The 21,233-nt window shown below is 36.5% G+C and overlaps 1 protein-coding gene across 1 annotated transcript in view; it reads left to right on the top strand.

Annotated features, from left to right (window-relative positions):
* The window catches only part of DDX10 (DEAD-box helicase 10), a 323,965-nt gene that overhangs the window by 25,622 nt on the left and 277,110 nt on the right, over positions 1-21,233 (top strand). The window contains exons 5-9 of the mRNA XM_072611177.1: positions 264-384; positions 598-787; positions 5,975-6,101; positions 7,260-7,422; positions 10,585-10,669. Coding sequence (XP_072467278.1) covers positions 264-384; positions 598-787; positions 5,975-6,101; positions 7,260-7,422; positions 10,585-10,669 — 686 coding nt within the window. The remainder of the gene's footprint in view (positions 1-263; positions 385-597; positions 788-5,974; positions 6,102-7,259; positions 7,423-10,584; positions 10,670-21,233) is intronic.

Below are 21,233 nucleotides of genomic sequence, written 5' to 3'. Positions count from 1 at the left end.
AGGATTGATCACTGCATTGACCTGAGTTCTTAAGTTTTTTTTCTTTACAATGTAGTTGTTATCATATAACTTGTCTTCTTTGTTCTGTTCATTTAATTCTGAAATACTACTGAAAGAGAAAAGAGAGGAGAAATTATGCATTTGTTTTTAGAGCATCCAGATTGTGATGATAAAATGCCATTTGTTGGCTGCTTATGTAGCTGTGGAAACAAGACACTTTTGAGTGAATTGTATGTACAACTTAAAGAAATAACTATTTTCAGGATCTGAAACACGAATCTGAGAGGATCAACCAAATAAATATACTTATTTGCACACCGGGGCGGCTGCTTCAGCACATGGATGAAACAACATATTTTCATGCAACCAATCTCCAAATGTTGGGTGAGTCTAAGGAACTAGATTCTTCAAATCTTTATAGATTTGTGTCTGTAGAAATGTTTATATTTGTTGAATTAAAATAAAACTTTAAAATGAGTTTCTGGATTGTTGTTTTGTGAATGTGTACAAAACTGAAAGTCGTTAAGACTTTACATCAAATTAGAAATTTTATATTCCTTTTCTGCTTGGGTGATATCTTTCCTTTCTTCCTTTTAGTACTTGATGAAGCTGACCGAATCCTGGACATGGGCTTTGCTGACACAATGAATGCTATTATAGAAAACCTGCCCAAAAAGCGTCAGACTTTGCTTTTCTCAGCGACACAGACTAAGTCTGTGAAGGACCTTGCACGTCTGAGTTTGAAGGACCCTGCATATGTCTGGGTCCATGAAAAGGCAAAATATAGGTAGGTAATTTCTATTAAGTCCTCTAATGTGATTGATTCAGGGGCCATGTCGTTTTCTCTCAGCTAGGTAAGTTTATATTTTTTTAAGATTGTTTTCTCAGTGTCACTGTGGCTTAGTGGATACACAACTGACCTTGGGACCAGGGAGACCTGGGTTCAAGTTCGGCTTCTGACATATTAACCTGTTATTATTACTATTAACATATCTGCCTGTTAACCTATCAGTACTCTAAGCAGTTCTTTGCTTATAAGTTATAGAGGAGTGCCACCCTTAGCTGATAGAAGTGTCTTCACCGAGGAGTTCCCTGTACAGAACCAGTCCCTACCTTCCCTTCTCTGTCATTAGAAATACAGTTTTGCTGGTTTTGTTTTTCTTGTTTTTATTAGAAGGGCATGGTCTAGAATAGTAATAAAAATCATTCAGATTTAGGGAAAACTGTTGAACATAAAGCTGCATAAACAGTTAATTTAAATAGTATCTTTTCTCATAAGGCATCTTTGAGTGAAGTTTTCCCTGTTCTTCTCCATATGAAGACACAACTGTGCATACGAAGGGTGGAAAAACTTCACTATTAGAATTAGACATCTGGATTTGGGTTGTGTTTGTGCTCATGCTTTAGCGGGGTTGAAGTTCTGTTGGTATGTAGTAATGAGAAAGTTGAATTGTAGAGTTAGAGCTGGAATGGATGAATGAATGAGTAAAAAAAGTGTTTATTAAGTACGTGCTATGTGTTAGGCACTGAGATACAACTATTGCTTTGCAGATGAGGAAACTGAGGCCCAAATAGACTAAGTGACGTGACTGAGGTCATCTAGGAGTAATTTTAATCCCTGTCTTCATACTCCACATTTAGCTTTCTTTATACTGCACCTTATTACCTCCTTATTAGGGCATCAGAAGACAAATAAAGTGTAATTTTTTTTTTAAAGGTAGATTTTTGATTCCAAGAAAAACTGAAAAGTTGAGCAATCTGATAGCATTATCTATAATACTGAATGTGTTCTATAGTTATTGGGAAACCTTTACATTTCATTTTTTGTTGACAGAAATTGGACTTGGAGGAATGCTTCTTATTCTAGAATTATAGTGCTTTGGGTCACTTAGCACAGAATATATTTGTACTGTTTAAGGGAAAAGTAGGGCAGCTAGGTGGCACTGTGGGTAGAGTGCCAGGACTGGTGTCAGGAACACTGCTTTTTGTGAGTTCAGATTTGACCTCAGATGTTTAGTAGCTGTGTGACCATGGGCAAGTCACTTAACCCTGTTTGCCTCAATTTCCTCATCCATAAAATGAGTTGGAGAAGAAAATGGCGAATCACTCCAGTATCTTTGCCAGAAGAGTCCTAAATGGGGTCATGAAGAGTTGGACATGACTGAAATAACTGAACAACAAAAGGGAATAACGAGTTTAAAAAAATGTTTCCTTTTAGTTGCTTCCAAATTAAAGTCTGAGTTTCTTTTTAGGATCTTTTTTTTTTTTTTGTTCTTTTATCAACTTTGGGTCTATAGCAAGGAATTTCAGGGCAGAATTCTTTCAGGTTAATTTATGTGATCTTTTTTTACTGGTTTTGTTTTTTTTTTTAACACTTATTAAATTTAGCCATGAATTTGCTAATAGTAATTACCTCACATTTTTGTATAGTGCTTTAAAATTCTGTGTGGATGTTCTCATTCCTAATCTTGTGGAGTAGGTAGTACAGACATTATTATTCCTATTTTAAATAAGAAAACTGAGGGTCATAGAGGTTTATGACTTACCCAAGGTAGTATAGCTAGTGAATGAAAGAGCCTGGCACTCAACATTAATTTAAAGAAATTATTAAATACCTTTACTGTACTAGATACTTGGGAATAGATGAAGGTTAAATGAGAGAACGATCTCTGCCTTCATGGAATTCCCATGCCATAGGAAGAAGTATGACAAATACTTCTCTGTAATGCGAGTGCACAAAAGTGGTATAAACCAAGTGCTATGTGTTGTGTGAGTGGAGAAGGGTTATTGCTGATTTGAATGAAGGGAGAAACCAATAAAGGCTTCATAGACATGACCTTTATGTTGACTCTGAAAAGATATGTAAGATTTTAAGAAGTAGAGCGTAGGGCAGAATGCCTTCCATTTTTAGGGGAGCAAGGTGAGTAGAGAATGAAGGTGGAATAGAGTAGTATAGGTGGTGAAGGGGACTTTGAGTAGTTTGCTTGGAATCTAGCCTATATGGAGGAGAGCCTAGAACTCGGAGGCCGTTTAGTTCAAACCTTCTGTGAACAAAAATCTCCTTTACAGCATCCCTATTGAGTGGTCACTCAGCCTTTGCATGATGGCGCCAGTGATGGGAGAATTAATACCTCTTGAGATAATCCATTCTGCTTTTTGGGTATCTTTAATTTTTAGGAAGCTTTTCATTACAGTGAACCTAAATGTGCCCGTCTGCAACTTCTTACTCTTTCTTTTAGTTCTGTCCGCTCTGCTGAACAGAGCGTGCTTCCAGCATCCATAAATCCTACGATTCTAAGCCCAAGATAATTATTATCTGTTGTCTGTGATAAATATCCTCACTGCCTTATTGCGGAGAGTCTTGGGTGTCAGGCCAAGGAGCTAGAATTTTATTTGGTAGGTAGGAACCATTAAAAGCCTTTTAGCAGCGGAATGTCATCATTTAAAAATATATTTTTATATATATTATATTTATATTACATTATAATATATATTTATATATTTTATATATTTTTCTTATGTAAATCAAGTATGTTTGTTCTGTGGAGGACTGATTGGAAAGGAGAGAATGTTGAGGCGGGGATGTTCAGGAGGTTACAGTCCATGTGAGGGATAATTTTACTAGAGGGTGACATTGGGAATACTAGAGATGAATGGGAAAAAGTATTGAAATAGGAGTTGACAGTATCCAAGAAATAGATATGAGGAGAAGGAAAAAGGCAAAAATGAAAAAACATCAAAGTTTTGAATATGAGTATTTGGGTAAAAGGTTGTACCACTGGAAAAAATAGGAAAGTAACTATGAGGATAACTGGAAACATTGCTGGAAACATAATAATAAAAAAAGATGATAAGCTTGGTTTTGGAATTACTGCATTCTAGGTGCCATCTAGATAGAAATAGATCAGGGTTAGGGTTATAGATTTATGATTCATCTGTGTGGAGATGAGAGTTGAAGTTCTAAGAATGAATGAAATGATCATGGGAGAGAATGTAGTGAGAAGAGCAGGAAGAGCAAAGACGAAGCTTGGGGAGCACCAGGTCTGATGACTTAATGTCAGCACTTGTTTCAGTATGCTATCTGGTTTCTAATGGAACATGTAAAACAAACCCTTTTGTAGTTCTATGATGACCCAGCCTTGCATTGATTTATACAAGGATTTATTTGTTAACTTTCACTTTACCACGATCTCTTTGTGAGTTTAGATATACTTTAAGAGTCCTGTGATGGCAGTATTATATTCATGTTGTTAAATCTACAGTCTTATTTCTTGCCACTTTCTTTATTGATCTTGGAGTCAGCTCCAGCTTGCTCCTGAGGCCCAGCAATCTCTAGGGGACTCCTATTTGTAATCTCCTGGCCCAAACTAAAGTAAATTCATTTTTTAAATTCATTATCTGAGGTTTTACTCTGTAGTGCCAAATTTAGTAAGCAATTTAGAGCGTGCTGGCAGTTTTGTAGGTAGCATTACCTTCAGTAGAACCAATGGAGCTTAACACCTGGTTAAGTAGGAATAATCAGTTAAAATCCAAAGGACCCATTTCCCAGATTCTTTGGTCTACTCGCACCCTATCCCTTGCCCTGTTGGCAGCTTACTGAGAAGCAGCCTCTTGGTGTCCTAGGGTCTTCGTCTTCCCCAGCTCCAGGTGGTGCTCTGGGGTACCTTCCCCTCATTGGTCCTTAATGTTTCAAGGTCTGAGGTCTCTGCCTACCTTAACTGTTTAACCTACAACATGTTTTGTGATGCTGTGTTTAGAGAGCATTTGGAATTCTCAGGGCAATTAACTTGATTTTTGTGATTGGTCATCTGTGTTCTTTGCTTCTCTTTTTTGTTGCTTCCCCTTTGACCTTTTTAAAAACTCATTTGTGTTTCTACTAGATGGTAGGTAAAGAGGAGAAAAGGGAAGACTCTAATCAATCTCTCTTGTTACTTGTCTGTCTATTCACAGTGCTAGCATATATGTTTAATAAATGCTGGAGGGTTGATTGATTATTAGTTCTCAAAAAGCTTTAGTTTGGAAGGTGATTGAAACATGGAAGATTTTGGTATTGTTGAATTTTAATTGTTTGTATGATCCCATCCCTTGTTACCCTAATAATGGAAAGTTAGGTACAAGCAGTATTATACTTGAAGGTGAAACAAAATGATAAATGTGTAAAGTATTTCAGAAATGTTACTGAAACACACATGGTGTTTCATTACTTATATGGCTTTTCAAGAAAACTTTACCAGGCAGAAACTTCTGTAAGACAATCTACAGGGTTGCTGGTTACAACAATGACTTTCAGTACACTAGGATTTAAATCTACTCACTGGCAGAAGCTTGAATAAATAGAAGCTGTGGGAATTATTCTTAATACTAAATTTTTTTCTTTAAAGAATTGATTATGGACAACCTGGTTACCACAATATGCAAAATTTGTATTGAAGAACCTTTTAAAGGAAGCATTGTAGATAGTCATTTTCTGTTAGTTCTATGTTTATGAAGTAATTTAAGGCAGTAATTTAGAACCTTTTGAAGCTATTGTGTACTTCAAAGAACGCATAGTAAAAGAATGCATTAGTAGGTTTCCTTTCATACTGTCAGAAGAACAAACAGTCCTATCAGTGATTTCTTGAAAAACATAGTTTTGGGGTGAAAGGGGTTTTGAATATCACTTTTGAATTGAGAACAGAGTTTGTTTTTTATCAGTTCAACTTACTTGTATTTAAAATTTTGGCTTTAAAGAAATTTTCCCCTTTCCTAGAAGAAAGAGGCATTCTTGGTGTTTTCTGAACATACTATTACTTAGGAGAAAATGAATTTTTCTTCGAAACCTGGGGTGAGGAGCAAAGAGACTTATTTCTTTTAAGATCTTGTTTAAAGATGCTAAAGAACCATTGCAATGGAATAAAAATTGTTCCTTAAGACTAGATTTTTATATTTATCCTATGGGAACTGTTAATTGAATTTTTGTCCTTAATTCTATTAGTACGCCAGCCACTTTGGACCAGAACTATGTCGTTTGTGAGCTGCACCAAAAGATCAGTGTGCTTTATTCCTTCCTGAGGAGCCATCTGAAAAAGAAGAGCATCGTGTTCTTTGCCAGTTGTAAAGAGGTACTCTGGCTCCTTTTTTCCCCCCTTCTAAGTCAATCTTTGTTGTGTTTTTTTTTTCTATATTTGAAGAGCCAAAGCTGTTTCAACATCTCATTTTAGTGGGTGCAGTTGTGGGGATTTTTTGTCTCAGCTTCCTCTTTAGTAAACTAGGTGTGGTAATATCTTAGTGGGAGTTGTCCATTTAGAAGAGCTCTTATAACTTAACTAGTACAGCACCTTTGTTTTACAGTTTAGAGAAGAAAAATAACTTGTTTCAGGTCACGTGATTAGTAAGTTTCATAGGAGGGACTGGAACCCTTCATGGTCTTCTGATTTGTTACTGTTTTTCTAGTATATCATATTGTAAATAAAATAATAAAAGTGAAAACTTTTAAGAAACTTAATTCCCACAGAATATTAGTTTTAATTATTTGCTATTTGAGTCATACATCCCTCCAAGTTTTTCTCCACCAACCCCCATGCCCACAGGTTAATTTGGACTTAGTATATTTTAGCTAATGTAGCATTATGAAAAAACATGACCCTGGGGGAAGAGTCGGATATAAGCATTGTACAAATGCTCTTGGATATTTAACAGTTACCTTTAAATTTTAAGTGAGGCATCTTAATCTAAAAGAAAGAACTAATTCTACTCTTGTTCCTACTATGTGGCCTAGAATGAGGCACTTTTTTTCTGAACAGTAGAGAGCATCTAGCTCTCTTCATAATGTTGCATACTTGTGAAATGGTAAGCAGAGAACTTGAAATTTCCAAGAACAGGCCTACTAATTTCATGTGTGATATTTAGGGTTGTAACAGGGTCACCTCATAGAATTTTAGCATATATACATTTAAATTTTTAGGTTCTGTTTCAGTTTCCAATTTTTCTATTTTTCTTTTAGGAGATGGTCCCTGAAAGAGTCTTAAAGGTTTTCTATCTTGGTTTTTACTATGCTTATGCAGCTGGAGCATTGAGATGAAATGGGAAGAGGCCTTTTCTTTATTTCCATTGTTATTTTTGTATTGATTTCTATTTAGGTTGGTGAGTTTGAAATTTTTCAAATTTGATAATGAAATTGGTGATACTTAGGGTCAAGTAGAGTTCCAAGCTCTTATTCCTCATCTTTTCTTATAGTTGTCTTCCAAAAGTGCTAAGTTTACTCTTTCTTCCATTCATAGGTTCAGTATCTGTTCCGAGTCTTCTGCAGGCTACGACCAGGTATTTCTATCCTTGCTCTCCATGGCAAACAGCAGCAGATGAGAAGAATGGAGGTCTATAATGAGTTTGTCCGCAAGAAATCTGCAGTACTCTTTGCTACTGACATTGCAGCAAGGGGGCTAGGTAGGTAAGCTTTCAGTTTGGAAAGGGGTCTGGGATCATAGTAAATGATAGTATTTATTGCTTACTTATAAAAAGCTAACCAGAATTCAAATTGAACTGGAATGACTCTTCTGCCCGCTGGTTTTATAGGAGATAGAACATGAGTAAATAAGATCTGTGTTTTTTGTACTTCTTCACATATCTTTTACTTCTTCAAGTGCTATGCAGTACTAGCCCAACTGTTAGATCCTAATCTTGACCTGATAATTTAGCTTAACCAAGGTGTTAGCAAACTACAGCAAACTATCAAGGCCAGACCCAGCCTGTAGTTTGACACCCCTTGGTTTAATGAACTTTCCTCATTGAATGAAGAAACTGAGATTGAAAGAGGTCAGATGATTTGTCTGAAGTCATATAATGAGTTTGTAGCAGAGATCTTATTGATCCAGAGTTCTCTTCACTCACCCGCATTGCCTTTGAATACTAGTTTACGTTTATGTAATACCATACGGTTTACAGAGTATTTATTTAACCTTTTTTTAAATGACTCTTGGTAGTTATGACAAGCATATGTTACTGTATTGTAATAGAATGCATGAGTGCACTTGGGGCTGTGCAACAAAAATTTTGTTAGCATCACTGTTGAAGTATTTAGGACTATTCATACTAAATAATTCTGTACTACCATGCTCTGTGCTTTTTATGGTTGTTTTTTGTCTTCTCTTTCTGCCAGCTTTTCCGTTGTAAATATTAGTGTGTTGCCTTCTAAGCCCTTCTAATCTCTTATAGCTTAGAAACCAGATAACAAGATAGTTGTCTGTTAAGTGTCAAGTATAGAAAAGATTTTGAGTTACATACTCTTCTTGCAATAAAGTATGTGGGCTCTACATTTTGTGACAACTATTTTTCCTTCCTAGAGAGCTATATTCATTACTGAGGTCTTGCCCTTATCCTAGATTGAGATTCAGACAGATGGTTAGCGCTGTTATTTAATTGTTTCTCAGTCGTATCTGACTCTTTACGACTCCATTTGGTGTTTTCCTGGCAAAGATACTGTAGTGATTTGCCATTTCCTTCTCCAGCTCATTTTACAGATGAGGAAACTGAGACAAACAGGATTAACAGATGACCCTGAGACAAACAGGGTCACACAGCTAGTAAGTGTCTGAGGCCAGATGTGAACTCAGGTCTTTCTGACTCTATTCCTGACACTCTATTCATTGTACCACCTAGCTGCCATAGTTAGAGTTGGACGTCATTTAATAGAGATCATTTAATCACCAAATTTGAGAATAGGAAGGTCCCTCTGCAGCCACCCAACCTATCTTCTACATAGGATTTCCCTGTGTAAGAAACCTGCCTTGGGGTCATCTGTTCTAAATCTCTTCATTTTATAGATGAGGAAACTGAGGCCCAGAAAGACTATGGTATGCCCTAGTTACTCACTATAAATTCAAGTGCTTGCATTGGAATATAGGGTTCCCTCACTCAAAATCCAGTGCATTTTCATTATACCTTCCTCTGTGAGGTGCTTGGGGTTGCCTTAAGTTTGACCTGTAGATTAAATGGAATGTTTCTATATTCTGTCTCTGTGGTTTGAGGGAATTGATAAACTGGAATTGTGCAGAGAAGGATATGGTGAGGTGAGGGCTTGAAAACATGCCTACATTAGTGATGATCAAAAGCGTCAGATCTTTTTAGAGAAGATTTAGACTGGGACTTGATCACTGGGACTTCAGTTATTTAAAGAATTGTTATGTGATTAGAGTTAGTTGATGTGGATCTACAATGTAGAACTAGAATCAGTAGGAAGAAGCTAGAGGGAGGCAGATTTTGACAAAAAAGAATTTTGTAATTGAGCTGTACAATAACATTACAGGGCTCTCTTTGGGGGAATTTCTTTGTCACTGGAGAACTTCAGGCTAAGGTTTATTGCAGATGTTTTAGAGCGATTTCATACTTCCTGTCAAGGGTAGGGTTAAATGATCTCTAGGTTCCCTTCCATCTAGTATGATTCTCTGATCATATATGCTATCTTTTTGATAATTTTTGAAGGAAAAAAATTATCCATAATTGTTTCTTTAGAATATTTATTCTTGTTTTCCCAGAAGATGTTGGACAACTTATAAAAGTCTGTTCTATATGATTTCATTCACAGTTATGTACTATCTTGTTGTTTACTATTTTATATTTTTAAATTTTGTCTCCTGAATTAAATGGTCAGTTTTCAGATCAAGGTGCTTCCATTCCATAATCTCTGTAGCTTCTCAGATAGGACTGAATACCTGATCAATTAAAATACTTGTTTGATTTGCTTTTTCAATCTGAGAAGGAAAAATGATTTGACATGAAAAGTCAATTTTTGTCATTATTTCCAGGGTGGCCAAGAACAGAACAGCTGAATTCAGACTAATAAAGTGTACTTCCTTTTGATTTTTGACTAATGTCCTCCTTTCTTTCCTCCTTTACAACAGTCTCATTTTTTTTTAATGTCCATTTATTCAGAATTACATTTTATTCTTTGGAATGGATTATAAGATTTGGTGATAATTTTGATGCATGTAGGGCCCTTCATTTTACAATACCTTCTTGTTAGGCCATCCCTGCGATAAAAATTGGTCCAAAAGTCTTGAAGTGAAATCCATAAACTGTTGAAGCAAGCCTACTTAACATTGTCACATGTAGGCCTTCAGTAGCTCAGCAGCCAGAAATATGCTCTTTGTACTAGTTAATCCTAATTGTAGAAGGATGAGGCAAAAACTGAGGGTAGATTGTTAACTGGTGGCTCTATATGCAAATTCAGAAGCTCATCTTCTCATTGGGTGTCTCTGAGAAGTGGGTCACATCCTGTTCATTTTAATCACTAAATATCAGGGAGTTTTATTATTTATATGATGTCTATCTCCCTTATGTCATATAAAATTATATTCTGTTTAAAGCTCTGTTAATATTTAGGAACTGTAGGTGACATTAATTTTAGTTCACATCGACAAATGGGAGAACTGTAATTATCTACTAGTGTTGGGAATTAATTTTATTTTTAATCTTGTTTGCAGATGATTCCCATCATTTGGATGATATGACTGAGAGCCCTCTTCTGCAATCACATTATTAAATAAAAATAGTGTTGAGCAGTCAATTTTAAAAATGATTTTTAAAAACTTGACATTTCTTCTTGTACAGATTTTCCAGCTGTGAATTGGGTCCTTCAGTTTGATTGTCCAGAGGATGCCAACACTTATATTCATAGAGCAGGCAGAACAGCCAGGTGGGTATTCATCTCAGTTCTTTGCTGCTATTTATCAACTTAGAAAATAAAAGAAATCCTGTTAGTCACTCCCCCTTCCTGAATATCCCAAAAAGACTAGCCAAAAACCTGCAACCAAATTAAGTGGAGGAAACCAGGTACTGTAGTATTAGACACTGTATAGTACATTAGGTACTATAACAGTGGCATTGTGTTGTGGAATTGCTGTTCTCTAAGTTGTCTCCTGTCTCTAAAGCCTATGATAGCTTAAAAGCTATTGGAAGTCATTATCAGTTCTGTTTGGGGAGTAGGAAGTTATGAGTAAAATCAAAATAATTAAAAAGCATTTTAACTTCTTCCTCCTCTAAACTTTTCTTCAGAGAGTCTGATAAGTAGCTCTGTGATTATAATGTTTTGTTTTTTCTTTTTAGACTTTAATGGAAATAGTAGAGGTGCTAGGAGTTCTGTGAGCTCATAGAATCAGGTTACAGATCCACCTTCTTTTCCTGTTCTCTCTCTTCTCTCTCCCTCTTCATCATAGTAGAAAGTTCTTCTAGCCCAGGGCCCATTTCTGAGATTCATGGAACCCAACAATATTAAATAATTTGTCTTAACTCAAGGAAATGCTATTCTGATTTAGTGAAAGGTCTAAATGAAAAGTGTATTCATTTAAAAATATACTATATTGATATGTATGTAAATTAACAGAATGTAGGTTTATAGAGGTCTTCAGTGTTTCTGCTTTAATGAGTAGACATAAATAATTTGTAATGCGCAAACTAATTATAAGTGGATATTTATAAAGACTATTGGGTGCTGTGGAAATAAAACAATAGAATTTTACAGCTAAATTTTTTCTTTTTAAAAAGGCATTTTAAAGGTTCCCTAGTTACCAAAATATCTCCTCTCACCTCCATTTGTTTTCTTTATTCGTTTGCATTATTTGGATTTTGATTTTTCCTTGCTTTTGCTATGAAACAGATTTGAAGGCATCTCCTATCGTATGGTTTTTGTTTTTATGGCTTAAATATCTGTCATTTTTATTAACTAATATCTGAGGTTTTTTTAGGTTTTTATCTCATATATACATTTTCAGTAGTTGGAGAAAACTCAAAATTTTTTTTAGGATTAGATTATGTTCTTTTTAAAAAATTTGTTACACTACATTTCATCTAGAAATGGGAATACCGGATATTGTTTGAATGGATTTCAAACCCCCAACTAGTTTTGTGCAGTCTAGGTTCCTTAGGTCATGAATCCCTAATTTTGACTTTTTAGTTCTGGTTTCAGGTGCCAAGTAGAATTTGTGATAAATGGATATTGCCAAATACCACTAAATTTCAGCCGAGCTCCTGTTGAAATAATTATAAATTCCAAATTACTGAAGTGTGAACTAATTGGGCTTTACTGTGAAGGCAAATCCTGCCAAATGTTTTTCTGGTAATAGTATTTGATAGTAACATCATTAACAAACCCTAGCAAGAGGTCATGAAATAGTTCTGTGCCATCATTGGCTAGCTACCCTTTCTTTGACATTGTTCCAGCGTTGTAAGGAGTCTGGCCTGTAATGTTACTTTGCCTAGTGTGTGTTGTGGGAAACCAGTTATTTACATTAGGTGGGCTATCCTTCTTTGTAAAGTCTTGAGAGTACAGCTTGCTAAGCAGCCTAACAGCCTTCCTCCTTTTTCTAAAAGAGAATTCTTGCACACAGTTCAGTATAATTCTTTTAATTGGGAGAGTCTTAGGGGTGGTAAGACTAAAGATTTGTTGCTGATTGGGAAAGATTTATTAAGGCAAAAACTTAAGCAGAATTAAAAGAAACAGTGTTAAATTATGAAGTTAAGTTTTATGTTAAATCATATCACTCTTGATATCCCCCCAGCATTAGTAATGTAGCATGAATGTTTTTTCATAGTTGTAATCAGAAAATCTGGAAATTTCTGAGTATTAAGGGACCTTGAAATCTTCTAATCCAATCTGTACAGGAGTAGAGTCATTGTATACATACTATTTGAATAATTTCCTTGTAGGGTATATTCTGCTGTGTCCCATACAGTCATCAGGTCAGTGTTTAGACACTGTTGGAGCTTTTATTACACATTGCTGTTTTACTCCCTAGAAAGGTTTGAACTTTTACAGTGTCACTAGCAGTGTCTACCCATTTTCCTACATTCTTACCATATTGTATTTTACAGTTTTTATTTCTCTTAGTCTTAATGTGTACCTTGAATGGTGGTTTAAGGTTGTTTAATTTATTTATAATCGCTGTTGAGACTGCACTATTTTGTCCTTATAAAATTTAAACATGAAGAAATATAGATAGTAAATTTTGTAGAAAGAGATTTTGGTTGGTGGTGTCAGAGATATGAGGAAAACTTTCCATGTAGAAAAAATTAAGTGGGATATTTGGGTGTATAGAAGATAATGGAATATCTTCTGGTGGATCAATAGAATATGATGAGGGAACATGAGCACATCTTCAGGTGTACAGAAATGATGTACCCAGGTTTTTTCTAATTTTTCTGGATGACTAGAACTCTACAATGGCAGATAATAGTATATGATTTTTACTTATGTAACAGTGCCCCCCCCACCCTAATATTTCTTTTCTCATTTTTTTAAAAGGGAAAATTAAAGGTTTCCTTGAATAACATCTTCCCTTCTCTTTCTCTGCCTTGTGTCTCACTAACCCCTCCCACACTGGCAGTTTTTGAGTCCTACTCAGTGATTTCCATTTCTAGCTTACTCAGAGGACCCTGATGTCAAACCTTCATGAACATGGACATAAAATTCAAAGTGATGCCTGTGGTTTTAGACTACAACAAAGAATGGTAGCTACGATCTTTCTTTGTAGTGCCTCAGAAGACAAGGAAAGGTGTCATGGTACATTGAATTCTAATCTTCCCTCTTTCATTTCCTCTCTGACGTTGGGCAGGGCTGTATAAGTGTTGTGAGAAGACTAACACCTTTGATGTGAGGGGTGCCAAATTCTTTCCAGGGATGCTTTCTGCCTTTAGTGTCCAACCAATCACCCAACTCTTCACTTGTGACTCCCAGAAGCTATAGCATGCACAACGGGCTGTGCTCTGGTAAACTATTTCAGCAAATGGGCTAAACTAGATTGAGGGTAACTGATGGCCTCAGACCTGTTGGTAAATTAGGGGGGGTGTCTACCCCAAGCATATTAAGACCTCTCCTGGCAGAATAGGTGGATGCGAACTATATGTTCCAATGGCCAAGAAAGTAACAGAAGCAGCTGCTGTGGAGCGTTTAGAGCTTGGTTAGACATTGAAGACGCCAAGGTCATCCACTGCTTCCTGAGCCATCACCATTCATCTTGTCTTTTGACTTGCCACTGGACTTTGATACCTCTGGAAGAGAGAGTGAAGTTGATGACTTTTAGTAACTTGGCCTCATATAAATCCAATTTTATGCATGAGACAAAAGACATCATACCATTTTACCATTTTTATCTACCTCAGTGTTCTGTGGTGTGGGACAAATGATGAAGTAGCTGGTGTTGATACACTGGGAGCTATATTTGCAACCCTACTCACATGTGGCCCAAGCCGTAGGATCGTCTTCTCACTGTACTGAAGCAGCAGTGGGATTTAACAACCCTCTGGTATTTGAGTGGCCTTCTTAAAGACTATACTGCTCACCTCCTGGGGTGAGGAAAGGGCTAGAAAAGGTGCTCTAAAAATTGTCTGCTTCACCTAACACTGGCCTGCTTACTGCGGTGGTTGGGAATCCCACCCTGTGGTTAAAACACAAAAACATGTACAAAAAAGTTTGCAAAGATGATTTCACTCATTGTTGACATATGGAATATGAAAATCCAGTAGAGCTGAAATATGAAGAGTTTTTGTCTTAAGAGAACTAAGCAGGTATTTCATCCAAATAACAATTCTGAATGAAACAAGGCTGACAAATAAAGGCCAGCTTACCAAAGTCAGACATGTTTCTCTTGAGTAGCTTCAGTGATGGGGAGTGCCATGAAGCTGGCATAGGTTTCACAGTCAAAACTAATCTAGTCAACAAGTTTGTAGGCCTCCCAAAAGAAGTGAAAGACAAGCTCATGACAATGCAAATGCCTCTTGAAGGAAAGCACCACATCACCATCATCAGTGTTTATGCTCCCACCATGACAAACCTTTATGAGGTCAAAGAAAAATTTTATGAGGATCTGGAGACTCATCATCAATGTGCTGAAAGATGACAGGATTGTAATTCTGGGTAATTAATGCTAGAGTAGTGTTAAGGGGTCCCCGAAACTTGTCCTTTTGAATTGCCATATTTTGCAGAAATACTGGACAGTCTGGGCATACTGTCATTGGGAGGATTGGAGTTGGAAAAAGCAACAACAGCCACTTACTACTGAGGACTTGTATGTTTCATGACCTCATCACCAACACTATTTTCCATTTACCTAAACATAGTAAAACCTCGAGGATGCACCCTCAAAGCAAACATTGGCATTTAATAGACAATGTCATTGTAAGAAGAGAAAGATAGGATGTGAGAGTGATGAAGGTGATGTGTGGCACAGAGCACTAGACTAATCATAGATCTCTTCAAGTTAACATTCACATTCAACAGAAGTGGCAGCCCCAAGGGAAGATGACTACCAGAAGACTGATTTGGATAGTAGTTCTAAAACTTGGCAAAATTAATATATTTTGAAATGCTTATTAGTTGCAAGTAAAGCTCTTCTATTTTCTTGAGACTGGGGCCCATCACCTGTTGCTTACTTTCCACTTACCCTGAAAACAGTTTTCATGCCTTAGTTTATAATTGTATAGTTAAACATAAATTTTGAACAGAGAATATCAATGTATTTTAAAATTATTAATTTTTAGTTTTCAGCATTCACTTCCACAAGATTTTGAGTTCCAAATTTTCTCCCCATCTCTCCCCTTCACCCGCCCCAAGAACATTATGATTATTCCTTCCCCTAATCTGCCCTCCCTTCTGTCACACCTCTCCCTTCCCCTGTAGGGCAAGATAGATTTCTATACCCCATTGCCTGTATGTCTTATTCCCTAGTTGCATGTAAAACAATTTTTTAACATTCGTTTTTAGAAATTTGAGTTCCAGTTTCTCTCCCCATCCATCCCCACTGAGAAGGAACACAATTTGATATAGGTTATACATGTGCAGTCATTCCATACACTTAATGGTCATGATATGACAGACTAACTTTATTTCCCTCCATCCTATCCTGCCACCCATTTATTCTATTCTCTCGTGATCCTGTCCTTCTTCAAAAGTATAAGATAGATTTTCATACCAGATTGAGTGTGCATATTATTCCCTCCTTAAGCTAAATCTGATGAGAGTAAAGTTTACTCTTTATCTCTCACCTCCCCCCATTCTCTCCATTGAAAAAGCTTTTTTTTGCTTCTTTTATATGAGAAACAGTTTACCTCATTTTGTTTCTCCCTTTCTCCTTCTCCCAGTATATTCCTCTCTTACCCTTTAATTTCATTTTTTTAGATATCATCCCTTCATATTCAATTTATGTTGTGCCCTCAGTCTATATATATATATATATATATATATATATATATATATATATATATATATATATATATGTATATAATCACTCCAACTACCCTAATACTGAGAGAAGTCTCAAGAGTTACAGATATTATCTTTTCCTGTAGGAAATGTAGACAGTTTAACTTAAGTCCCTTATGATTTCTCTTTCCATGCTTCTCTTGATTCTTGTGTTTGAAAGTCAAATTTTCTACTCAGCTCTGGTCTTTTCATCAAGAATGCTTGAAAATCCTCTATTTCATTGAATAGAAAGTTTTTCCCTGGAAGTATTATACTCAGTTTTGCTGGATCGGTGATTTGGTTTTAATCCTAGCTCCTTTGACCTTTGAAATATCATATTCTAAGCCCTCTGATCCCTTAACGTAGAAACTGCTAGATCTTGTGTTATCCTGATTGTGTTTCCACAATCCCTGAATTATTTCTTTATGGATGCTTGTAATATTTTCTCCTTGACCTGGGAGCTCTGGAATATTGCTAGGAGTTTTCCTTTTGGGATCTCTTTGAGGAGGCAAACAGTAGACACTTTCAGTATCCATTTTTACCCTCTAGTTGTAGAATATCAGGGCAGTTTTCCTTGATAATTTCTCGGAAGATGATGTCTAGGTTCTTTTTTGATCGTGACTTTCAGATAGTTTCAGTAATTTTTAAATTATCTCTCCTGGATCTTTTTTCCAGATCAGTCGTTTTTCCAATGAAATATTTCACATTGTTTGCTATATTTTCGTTCCTTTGGTTTTGTTTTATAATTTCTTGATTTTTCATAGAGTCATTAGCTTCCATCTGCTCCAATCTAATCTTTATGGAATTATTTTCTTCACTGAGCTTTTGGACCTTCTTTTCCATCTGGCCAATCCTGCTTTCTCTAAAGTATTCTTCTCTTTATTGGCTTTTTGGATCTCTTTGGCCATTTGAGTTAGTCTATTTTTAAGGTGTAATTTTCTTCAGCATTTTTTGGCTGCCCTGTAGCAAACAGTTGACTTGTTTTTCATGATTTTCTTGCATCACTCTCGTTTCTCTTTCCAATTTTGCTCTTACTTGATTTTCAAAATCCTTTTTGAGCTCTTCCATGGCCTGAGACCATTCACATTTTTCTTGGAGGCTTTAGATGTAGGAACTTTGATTTTATTGTTTTTTTCTGTTTGTATATTTTGGTCTTCCCTGTCACCACAGTAAAATTCTATAGTCTGATTCTTTTTCTGGTTTTTGCTCATTTCCCCAGCCATTTACTTGACTTTTGAGCTTTGTCAAGGTAGTTCTCTGCTTCCAGTGGGAGTATATTGTTAGTCACTCAATCCCCTCACTCTCTAGAGACCTGGAGCTCCAGAAGCAGCCACTGCCTCTACTCCTGTTGTGGCTGCTGCCGGCTCCTCCACCTCCTCTGTTGCCCTGGGGCTAGGACTGGACCACTCTGCTCTTTCTTACAGGTCCAACAGGCTTTTTCCGCTGACCTTCCAATTTCTCCTTGGCATGTTGAGGTTGTGAAATCTGGAAATTGCCATAGGTGCCAGAGATTGAGTCCCCTCACAGGTCTGCTCAGATCCCATCTGTGCTAGTGTGACCTACACTGGACTACACTATACTCCCAGTGTGGTACAATAGATGCTTCCCATTGACCTTCCAGGCTGTCTTGGGCTGGAGATTAGCTTCACTCTATCATTCTGTGGGTTCTGCAGCTCCAGAATTTGTTTCAGAGTCATTTTTACCGGTATTTGGCTGGGCTTGGTAGAAGAGCTCTAGTAAGTCTCTGCTTCTACTCCACCATCTTGGCTCTGCCCCCAATTTATTTTTTAAAACATAATTATGTTGCTCACAAACATTCATGAAATCTCATAGTTTCTTTTCTACTTTCTCCAAGTCAACTTACAGAAATGTGCAAGGATTCAGTATAGCAAATGCTTGTTTTTGTTGCTGTGTTGGTATGAATTAAATGTCTTCTCTGCAAAATCATGCACAGTACCATGAAAAAGACTTAATGTCAACAGATTAGAGTGCTTCTTTGTGTGGAGGGGTTTGTTGTTAACTTGGAGGAAAAACTGAGCCAACACACGGTAGGCTACTGTGGAGCAGAAAAGGAGTGGGCAGCTTTCAGAGACTTGGCGTGCTCATCAGGGCCAGAACATTTGCAAATGTCAAGATTGGTTTGATGAAAGTGATGGGCAAATTCAGGAGCTGTTATATGAAAAACGAGAACTCCACGCTATTTACCAGCAGGATAATTCATTCACTTTTAAGAAGTATTTAATACCAACAAAAGGAAAGTGCAAGCAAAGTGTGAACAAAACTTAGAGAGATGCAGGATTCTTGGCTCAGTAAGAAGACAGGTGCTGATTTTAACAATCCAAAGCAGTTTTATGATGACTTGAAGGCTCTTTGTGGGCCAGAGACCAATGGTACATCTCAATCACTTAGTAGTGATGGAGCCACATTGATTAGTGATAAGGACATGATCCTGCAGAGGTGGGTTGAACACTTCCATAGTGTTCTCAACAGAGTGTCATCAGTCAATGCTGAAGGACATCCTCAAGTTCTCTCTGAAGAACTTTGGATTTGCTTGTGTGACATAGTGATATCATTTTAGTTCTCTTTTGAGCATGAAGGACAACAGCTGTTGACATTAGGCAATTCACTACTGTAAAATGAAGTGGTTAGATTTCATGGCCTCTCAGGTTTCTTCTAATTCTAAAGTTATGATCCCATGTCTAGCATATTTTTACAAAGTTTTTGATATCATCAGTAGCCACAGTGGTGGTGACCATATGTTGAAAGAGGTTTTCTTGTCTCATTAGATTAGTATTTTGAGTGAATAGTGAATTAATGTAAAATATAAAATCTGGGTTCTGATGTGAATTTCTTAAACATGAAAATTGACCAAAGTTCCAGTTTTGATTTTGTAAGAGTGATAAGTGTATAAAGCTTAGGAATGGTCATCTAAAATGATGTTAAGGTCAGTTTTGTAGGAGAATGGACATCTGGATTTCTACAAGAAGATAAAGGGAAGAAGAAGCAGAGATGCTGTGCCGAAGATGGCCTGAAGTAGCATCCAGACCAGAAAACTGCATCAGATGATGTTTCTCCCCAGACTGCTATATAAGATGGAACCTCTGAGTGGACAATTCATTGATCTACCTTTTCCTTTTGAATCTCTGTATCTGTGCTTGTAACAAGGGGACTGTCCCCTTGTAATTTGTCATTGCATCGGTCAACTTCGTTCCCTTCTCGTATTCATATAAAGGGAGATAGATGAAGGAAAGAATTCATAGGGGAAAGAATGTGAGGAGGTATTTATTGATTGGGTTTAGGTGTGGAAACAGAAATTTTAATAAAGAAAGAGGGGGGATTTTGTGGAAAGTAAGGGAGTTCTGTTGTTCACGTTCCTAGGTGATAAAGTGTTGTGACCTAACATGGACAGATTAAAGGTCAGAAACTAATGGGCAGGCCCAAGGAACTGTTTGAGGAAGGGCCTAACACAGAGGAGAACATGGAATCACATGGCCAAGGGACAGCATCGTGGGAGATCCAAAGTTTAGAAAACAGTATAAGAAGCCCCCATCTTTCTGCATGTGTTCATAGTCTTCCTGTAACCTTACTGGAGGAGGCTACCCATCCATTCAGGGAGAATGGAAGTAAAGATTAATAAAGGCCTTCCTGATTTCACAAAAAAAAAAAATATTGGTATTTTACTCTTGAAAGCCATAACCTTGACCTATTTATAGTGAATTTTACTAATCTGGACCTGTGATTTCATTAAGTAGGCAATTCTAGGTGAGGAAACTCCTACATACTAAAGCAGATCAGTATCTTCTCTCCCACTTGTGGTCTTAGAGAATTTTCTGGGGTACAGAAATGTGACTTTGGTCAACTCCCTCACATAGTCAGAGGCCCCTGCTTCTATCATTCTGATTTGAAGGCCAGCTCTCTATCCATTATACTACATTGCCTTTTAAAGATATTTTTTTTGTCAAGTATTGAGATTTGAAAAAAGTATTTTCTAATTTTTAAAACTAGATTTGCTTATTCATTTTCAAATTCTTATCCTGTTTCATCTTTTCCAAAAGTCATTTTGATTGTTGGAAATTATCCCTATCCATCTTCAAATGTGAACTTTAATTTCTTAGTGTTTATAACCAGTATTTTCTTATTTAAATCATTCATTTTGCCTGTGAGGGATGGGATAATTTTATAACAGGTTAAGAAACATACTGTATTAAAAAAAGATAATTATTGGATGAATCTTAATTAAGAATCACTAAATTGTACATGCCTTTTTTCTTGCCATTGTTTATTTCACATATTTAGCTATTATATTTTATGTGGATAAAGTAAGAATTAGATTTCTGGGGAAATCATCATTCTCTAGTCAGGAAAATGAGTGTTTTTAGTAAGGCAATTGTATCGCCAGTGTGATGTTTGCAGTGCCTACCGGCACAGTTCTGAATCGAGAAATAGCACAGACTTTTCACATGAAAGGCAGAACCTTTATTCAGACACCAAAAAGCCAAATCCATCGCAGCGACAAAACTCTATACACAACAATGCAGCAGATAAATTGATTTGCTTGGAGAATTAATTTATGATCTATACCATAGGGTGGGATTTAATTACCCAACCATTGTGATTCAGGATTTTCACAGTAAAATGAGAAAAAAAATACGTGTAATATTAGGTTTATATGTCACATATGTGTCATGGCAGCAGTTCATTAAATTTCTGTGGAAGAAGTAACACTTATTAATTGATCCTATTAACTGCTGTATTTAATAGAAGTCTCAGAGACAGTTTCCAATATAGTAATTCAAACCCTTTAACAAAATCCTTTTTTTTGTAACAAAGAAATAGTTAAGTAAAACCAACTGTCACAGTTGACCACATCTGACTGTATTCTCAAGAATACAACTCATGAGTTGTGTTCTCAGCTCTTAGGTCCTTCCCCCTGCTTCTGAAAGAGAAGTACATTTAATTGATCATTTCATGTAATGTTAGTTCAGACTGTTAAAGGCATTAAGCATATTATTTTCTTGGTTTTTCT

Source organism: Notamacropus eugenii, chromosome 5 (genome assembly GCF_028372415.1).
Source record: "Notamacropus eugenii isolate mMacEug1 chromosome 5, mMacEug1.pri_v2, whole genome shotgun sequence".
Classification (NCBI taxonomy): Eukaryota; Metazoa; Chordata; class Mammalia; order Diprotodontia; family Macropodidae; genus Notamacropus; species Notamacropus eugenii.
This window is presented reverse-complemented; position numbering and strand designations above follow the sequence as displayed.